General features: G+C 46.2%; 1 protein-coding gene across 1 annotated transcript; it reads left to right on the top strand.

The window, feature by feature from the left end:
* The first annotated feature begins 1,600 nt into the window (after nucleotides 1-1,600).
* LOC119921680 (olfactory receptor 5B12-like) lies at nucleotides 1,601-2,454 on the top strand. Its single transcript, XM_038741761.1, has 3 exons — nucleotides 1,601-1,872; nucleotides 2,024-2,116; nucleotides 2,172-2,454. Exons 1-3 carry the CDS (start codon nucleotides 1,601-1,603, stop codon nucleotides 2,452-2,454), a joined length of 648 nt encoding a protein of 215 aa, XP_038597689.1.
* The last annotated feature ends 5,822 nt before the right edge of the window (nucleotides 2,455-8,276 follow it).

Here is an 8,276-nt window from a genome sequence, read left to right as displayed (position 1 = left end):
TATGGGCAGGTCCCCTCTCTGTAATTGAATAATTGATTCATTTTTTTTTGCTTTGCTTCTTTATTTCTGTATATTAAAGTCTGTCTCTCCCTCTAGACTGTGAGCTCACTGTGGGTAGGAATTGCATCCGTTCATTTGCAAAGCGTACTCCCCCTTGGTCTGAGGACAGTAAGCGCTCAATCATTGTGATTGAATGAATGAATGAAGGAAGGAATAAATAAATGGATTTTCGGGGCCTCAGTTACTTCATCTGTAAAAGGGAAGGTGAAGGCTGCGAGACTCATGTGGGCAGGAGTGTGCCCCACCAGATTAGCTTGGATCTACCCCAGCGCCGAGGATATTACCTGGCACATAATAAACGCTTGTGAAGAAATACTAGTAGAGGAATAAGCAAAGAGACCTATAAAAAAGCAAGTGCTGCGACAAGGTTCAAATTGGAAGAGAAGGAGGACTGATTTGGACATGTGTAGTTGGAGGTGTCTGGGGGCCCTATTACACATGGTCCCTGGCCAAAGGAACTGGAAAGTGTAGACGGGAGTGGTGACAAAAATGTATTTTCCCAGTGAGAGGACGTCATAGAGGAAGACGTCCTGTCTCTCCCCGTTTCAGTCTATACTTCACTCTGCTGCCGGGATTATCCTTCTACAGAAAAGCTCTGAGCATATAACTCCCCTCCTCAAAAATCTCCAGCCGTTACCTATCAATTTTCGCATGAAGCAAAAACTCCTCACTATTGGTTTCAAAGCCCTCCATCACTTTGCCCCCTCCTAACTCACCTCCCATCTCACCTTCTGCAGCCCAGCCCTCACACACCGCTCCTCTGCCGCTGACCTCCTTACTATGCCTCCTTCTCGCCTGCCCCGCCGTCGATCCCTGGCCCACATCCTACCTCCGGCCTGAAATGCCCTACCTCCTCCAATCTTCAAAAGTAGCTCTCTTCCCCTCTTCAAAGCCCTACTGAGAGATCACCTCCTCGAGGAGGTCTTCCCAGACTGAGACCCCCTTTTCCTCTGCTCCTACTCCTCTTCCCATTGTCCCTACTCCCTCCCTTTGCTCTACCCCTTTCCCTCCCCACAGTACCTGTGTATAGTTGTGCATATTCATTGCTCTCTTCATTTGCTTAATGGTGAGAATATATCTAAAATTCTATTTATCTATTTTGATGGTATTGATGCATGTCTACTTGTTTTTTTTGTTGTTGCTGTCTGTCTCCCCCTTCTAGACTGTGAGCCCTTTGTTGGGTAAGGGTTGTCTTTATCTATTGCCGAATTGTACTTTCCAAGTGCTTATTACAGTGCTCTGCACACAGTTAACGCTCAATAACTATGATTGAATGAATGAATGAATGAACCCAGGTCCTCTGACTTCCAGCCCAAGACCTGTCCCACTCCACTGATTTTTTTTCTTTAGGGCATTTGTTAAGCTCTGGGGTAGGTTCAAGCTAATAAGACTGGACACAGTCCCAATCTCCATTTTGCAGGTGAGGAAACCGAAGCCCAGAGAAATGAAGCGACGCTCCTGCGGCCACCCAGCAAATAATAAGCGGAATTAGCACGCAGGTCCTTGCTGCCCACGGTCGGATCGAGTTAACCGCCCGCGAATGGCAGAGGGAAATGGCACCAGGGTGACCGGCTTCCTCCTGATGGGACTGTCGGACCGGACAGAGCTGCGAATCGCGGCCTTCGACGCCATCTACTCGGCCACGCTCCTGGCCAACAGTGCACTCCTCCTCGCCTTCCGCGCCGACAGCCGTCTCCACATGTCCATGTACTTCTTCCTCGCCAACCTTTCGTTGCTGGACGTCTCCCGCCCCAAGGCCACGGTGCCCAAGATACTGCGGGGACTCCCCTCTGGAGACTGGCGATCTCATTGGCCGGGAGCTCCTTTCAGCTCTATTTCCTGGTGGCCCCGGAGCTGATGGATGTCTTCCTCCTGGCGCCCACAGCCTCTGACCGTGGCTTGGCCGTCCTCTGCCCTCTCCGTTATGCTGTTTTGGACGGGAGGGTGTGCGTTGCGCTGGCAGCTGGGTCCTGACAGGCCCCGTTCCTCAATCCCTCACCCTGCTCGCTTCCGTCACCTTCACGCTGACCTTCTGCCGCTCCAAAAGCGTGGACCAGTACTACTGTGATGTCCCTTTGGTGAAGTCTCTGTCCCGCTCTGGCCGTGTGCAGAATCAGCGCCTGCTCCATCACTTTAGGCTCCTACCTCGTCGTCGTGGCCGCCATCTTGAAGAGCAGCTCGGCCGAGGGGAAGCGCCGGGCCTGGTCCACCTGCACCTCCTGCCTGCTGGCCATCGGCGGCTTCTACGGCCCCGCCATCTTTGGCTACATCCGGCCGTCTTCCGGTCACTCTCCCGGAAGCGACAGGCTCATGGGCATGGTTTTTGGCGTCCTCAACTCCTTCGTCTACAGCCCGAGGGACGAGGACGTCAAGGGGCCCTCCGGAATTTGCTGAGACAGAGGTAAGGCCCGCTGGGATTTCCCGGCCACCCATAGGACCGCTTTGGGTTGTAATCCTCCGGAAGCCGGTGCGCTGGATTAAGCGCTTGGTAAAATTCAAGAGGACTCATTCCCTATCCACAGGGAGCTTACACTCCTCGGAAGCTGTGTCGCTTAGTGGAAAGGTTGCGAAGCTGGGCATCAGAGGACTTCATTCATTCATTCAGTGAATGATATGTATTGAGCGCTTCCTTTCATTCTTTCATCCATTCAATTGTATTTAATGAGTGCTTACTGTGTGAAGAGCACTGTATGCAAGGTACTGTACTAAGCACTAGGGAGGGTACAATATAACAATAAACAGACCCTTTCCCTGCCCACAACACGGTATCAGTGGGTTCTGATCTTGTCTCTGCCACTTCCCTGCTGTGTGACCTTAGTCTAGTCACTTCACTTCTCTAGACTGTAGCTCTAGAGAGCTCGTTGTTGGCTCGTTGTGGGAACAGAACGTGTCTGTTTATTGTTACATCGTACTCTCCCAAGCACTTAGTTCAGTGTTCTGCACACGATAAGCGCTCAATAAATATGACTGAATGAATTAAATGAACTCTGTGTCAGTTCCTTCATCTGCAAAATGGGGGTACAATATCTGTTCTCCCTCCTACTTAGACTGTGAGTCCCATGTGGGACCTGATAATCTTGTGTCTACCCCAGTGTTTAGTACAGGTGCTTGGCATATAGTACGCGCTTTAACAAGTGCTCTAATCATTGAAACAGATCAAAGGGGGCTGGCAGCTGGTGGACTCAGAATAAAGGATTAAAGGGATAACTGAATCTATGATTTATTTGAATGTCTGTCTCCCTCTATTGTCTGTAAACTTATTGTACTCTCCCAGGTGCTTGGTACAGTGCTTCGTACACAGTCAGTGCTCAACAAATACCACTGCTTGCTTGATTGATAGATATACATAAACATATAGACAGGTTTAGAGATACAGTGTGTCCAAGTGGCTTGAGCATGGGCCTGGAAGTCAGGGGACCTGGATTCTACTCTCAGCTCTACCACTTGCCTGCTGTGTGACCTGGGGCTAGTCACTTCACTTTTCTGTGCTTCAGTTTCTTTTTCTATAAAATGGTGATTCAAATCATATTGCCACTTTTACTTTGACCTGAACCCCATTAGGGGCAGGGACTGTGTATGACCTGATTAGCGGGTTTCTATCACAACGCTTAGTACAGTGCTTGACACAGAGTAAGCACTTAACAAATGCCAGAGTGTTGATGGTAATGATAATATTAATACTAATACTGCTGATAATGATATTATGATCATGCGTGGGAATGGAATACTAGCCCCTTCGATTCTCTGGGCCTCAGCTGCCTCATCTGAGGATGGGGATGAAGATGAAGACAGCCTAATTACCTTGTATCTATTCCTGCACTTAGAACAATGATTGGAATATAGTGAGCACTTAACAAATACCACAATCATTATTATTATTATGTGTTTTGCTACTCTTTTATGTACCCTCCCCAGCATTTAGTACAGTGTCTAGCACTCAGTAGGTCTGTGATAGAATAAAAAGACCAAAACTGATTGCACGTTAACGTCTTTGGACTGCAAACTTCTTGAGGGCGGGGGACAAGTGTCTTGTACTCTTCCAAGCATTTAGTACAGTACCTAACACTGGCTAGGTGCTCAATAACTGCCAGTGACAGATTGATCTCCTGGATCCCAATTATACTGTATGCTACTTGAAGGAAGGAAATGTATGAACTACTATTCATTCAATCGTATTTACTGAGCGCTTGCTATATGCAAAGCACTGTATTGAGCGCTATTGTCTTCTGTGCTTCAAGATTTTGAAGCGCCACGGTCTAATGGAAAGAACATGGGTCTGGGAGTTAGAGGACCTGGGTTCTAATGCTGACCCCTCCACTTGTGTGCCGCGTGACCTCGGGCAAGTTGCTTCACTTTTCCCTGCCTCAGCCTCCTCCTTGTAAAATGGGGATTCCATCCCTGTTCTCCTTCTCCTCTACGTAGAGCAGCCAGTTAATTCCTCTGTGCCCCAGTTAACCTATCTGTAAAATGGGGTTTAAGACCGTGAGTTCCATTTGGGACACGGACTGTCTCCTATCCGATTATTTTACATCTAAGCCAGAGCTTAGTACAGTGCCTGGCACGTGGTAGTTGTTTAATAAATGCCATAAAATAAGCAGAAAATGTAGTAGACTGTGAGGCCAGTGTGGGGCACGTAATGTGTCCGACCTGATTTAGTTTAGTTCCAGTATCATAATGATGAGGATGATGATGATAATAATAATAACAAAGTACTTCGTATAGGGTTAACACTCAGTAGGTGCTCAATAAATGTCATCAAGTGATCGATTGTGTATTCTGTCTTTGGTATCTCCAAATAGCAGAAAAATGGCTAACACAGAGAGCTTGTGGAGGATCGTGGGGAATATTTGCCACACTTAGGGAAGGTTGAAATCCTGACTCCGTGCTTTCTTTTTCTAAATGGTATTTGCTGAGTGCTTGCTATGTGCCAGGTACTGTTCTAAACGCTGGGGTAGATACAGGTTAATCAGGTTGGAACAGTCCTTGTCCAACATAGGGCCCACAGTAAATTTAACAGTCAAGAGGGGGAGACTGATACTCTCTCAAGCCTTCTCTGTACAGTGCTTTGTACCGAGAAGAAATTCAATAAATACTATCAACTGATAGATACATATGATTGTATGTTTATAATTGTTATATTTATCCTTATACATATTTACACTTATTGAATTCTTTATTTAACCATTTTATCCTGACACATTTCCTGTTAAATCCTCATTAGTCCTTCTGCTTTTACTCTTTTAAACACTTCTGATCTCTCCAACAAGTAAATTGTGTGCTCCTTGAGGGCAAGGCAGTGTGCCTCTTGATTCTCTTGAACTCTTCTGGGTGCTTAGTACTTACTACTGAATGCTTAGTACAGTACAAAACTCAAAGCTTATCTCAGTACTATGGACCCAGTTGGCTCTGGATAAGCATAACCGATTGATTGATTGGACCGGAAAAAAACAGCTGGAAACCAAATTTGTCCTGTATAGAAGTTTGGTTAATGGCCACCCTAGTGTGCGGGTATACATGTATGTATGCATGTGTGAGAATGTAGGTAATAATAATAATGATGATGGTATATGTTAAGCACCTACTAAGTGCCGAGTACTGTTCTATGAGCTGGGGGAGATAAAAGGAAATCAGGTTCTCCCATGTGGGGCTCACGGTCTTTATCTCCATTTTACAGATGAGGGAACTGAAACAAGGAGACGTTAAGTGATTTTTCCAAAGTCAAACAGATGACAAGTGGCAGATCCGGGATTAGAACCCACAACCTCTGACTCCCAAACCCGGGCTCATTCCACTAAGCCACGGCTGCTTCCCCTGCATAGGTATGCGCTTATGTGTCTGCACAGGTGATCATGTATGTGTGAGGTTAGACACGTGCATTCAAAAGTGTGCATACATCAATACGTACGTATGTACTTACATGCATGCCCATATACGTGTGGGTGTATGTTTGAACATATGCATTTATATGCTTATATATCTATGTTTGAACATGTGCATTTATATGCTTATATATCTGTGCATCTGCACATATGCACAAATTCATTCAATCATATTTCATTCAATTATATTTCATTCAATCATATCAATTGAGCACTTACTGTGTGGACAGCACTGTGCTAAGCACTTGGGAGAGGACAATTCAGCAACAGAGATAATCCCTATCCACTAACAGGCTCACAGTCCATAAGGGGAGAGACACACATCGAAACAAGTAAACAGGCATCAATAGCATCAATATAAACAAACAGAATTATAGATATATGCATATCATATATATAATTCATTCATTCAATCATATTTATTGAGTGCTTACTGTGTGCAGAGCACTGTACTAAGCGCTTGGAAAGTGCAAGTCGGCAACATATAGACACCGTCCTTACCCAACAACGGGCTCACAGTCTAGAAGGGGGAGACAGACAACAAAACAAAACATGTAGACAGGTGTCAAAAACGTCAGAATAAATAGAATTATAGCTATATGCACGGCATTAACAGAATAGAGTAGTAAATATTTTCAAGTAAAGTACAGTACTAAATCTGTACAAATATATAAAAGTGCTGTGGGGAGGGGAAGGAGGAGGATAGGAAAAAGGGGGCTCAGTCTGGGAAGGTCTCCTGGAGGAGGTGAGAACTCAGTAGGGCTTTGAAGGGAGGAAGAGCATTCCAGGCCAGGGGAAGGATGTGAGACAGGTGTGGACGGCGGGACAGGCGGGAAAAATGCAGTGAGGAGTCTAGCGTCAGAGGAGCGAAGGGTGTGGGCTAGGCTGTAGAGGGAGAGAAGGGAGGTGAGGTAGGAGGTGGTGAGGTGATGGAGAGCCTTGAAGCCGAGAGTGAGGAGTTTTTGCTTGATTCGTAGTTTGACAGGAAACCAGTGACAATTTTTAAGGATGGGAGTGACATGCCCACTGTTGAGTAGGGACCGTCTCTATATGTTGCCAACTTGTACTTCCCAAGCGCTTAGTACAGTTCTCTGCACACAGTAAGCACTCAATAAATACGATTGAATTGATGAAGTAACGCCCAGTGCGTTTCTGTACAAAGATAATCCGGGAAGCATAGTGAAGTATAGACTGAAGCGGGGAAACACAGGAGGATGGGAGATCAATGCATATATAATGTATATAATGTATACAAATGTGTGCGTGTGGATGTGTGTTTAAGTCACTTCACTTCTCTGTGCCTGAGTGCCCTCATCTGTAAAATGGTGATTAAGACTGTGAGCCCCACGTGGAGCAACTTGATTACCTGGTATCGGCCCCAGGTCTTAGAACAGTGATTGGCACGTAGTAAGTGCTTAAAAAATGCCATTATCGTCATGATTATTATTACTATGTGCACATATGTATGGCTGCATACATACATATGCATATATATACACCATAAACATGTATGTGTGTGAGCGTGTGTGTGAGTATGGGGCTATGCACGTATGGATATAAATGTAAATGTAGGCATATGTGTGCGTGTGTGTGTTTTCAAGAACCTCGTCCATCACATTTTAACGAAGACTCGAGGCCTAGACGAGAATCCAACTAGTCACCTGAGGAAAGCTATCCGAAGAGACTTTGTGTGGGAGCTTAGAGCCCAGAAGACTTTGTTCCAATCAGGAGAGAAGTTGGCTGATTTCCTCGGCTGACTCCATCCTCGGCTTCCTCTCTGCTGGGACCATGCCTGGCGCCACTTGAGGACATAGCGGAGATGGGGGGAGAGGGTGTCAGCGTCCTCTGCCCCGCGCCTCATCCCTCCCGGCGACCCTTCTTCCCTCCATCCATCCCAGCAGCCCAAGAGCCAGCAGAAGCATCTCTGTTGCTCTGACACTTGGCTCTCCCAGGCTAAAACGAGTCGGTGGAAATTAGTAACCAAGTGTTGCCCATTGCAGGGAGTCTCTCATGGAGTCGTTAAAAGAGCAACTCGTGGACCGCTTCAAAAACCTATTAATAAGACGCAAGAGGGTGGACTTCCTAACGAGGTCTCAGGGGCCTATCGGCTAGAAGGAGCATTCGGAGGAGGCTACCCGAGGCTGAGGGAAATGACAAAGGAGACGGCAGCTGCCGGAAAAGTTTAGCCCCGCTCCCAAGAGGGAAATCAAGTCACATGGAAGCCCTGTTCCCAAGCAGTGAGGAGGGAGAGTAGTATTTGTTACTCTATTTATTTATTTATTTTACTTGTACATATCTATTCTATTTATTTTATTTTGTTGGTAAGTTTGGTTTTGT

Source organism: Tachyglossus aculeatus (genome assembly GCF_015852505.1).
Source record: "Tachyglossus aculeatus isolate mTacAcu1 chromosome 12 unlocalized genomic scaffold, mTacAcu1.pri SUPER_6_unloc_4, whole genome shotgun sequence".
NCBI classification, from domain to species: domain Eukaryota; kingdom Metazoa; phylum Chordata; class Mammalia; order Monotremata; family Tachyglossidae; genus Tachyglossus; species Tachyglossus aculeatus.
Note: the sequence above shows the minus strand (reverse complement) of the source record. Positions and strands in the feature narration are given on the sequence as shown.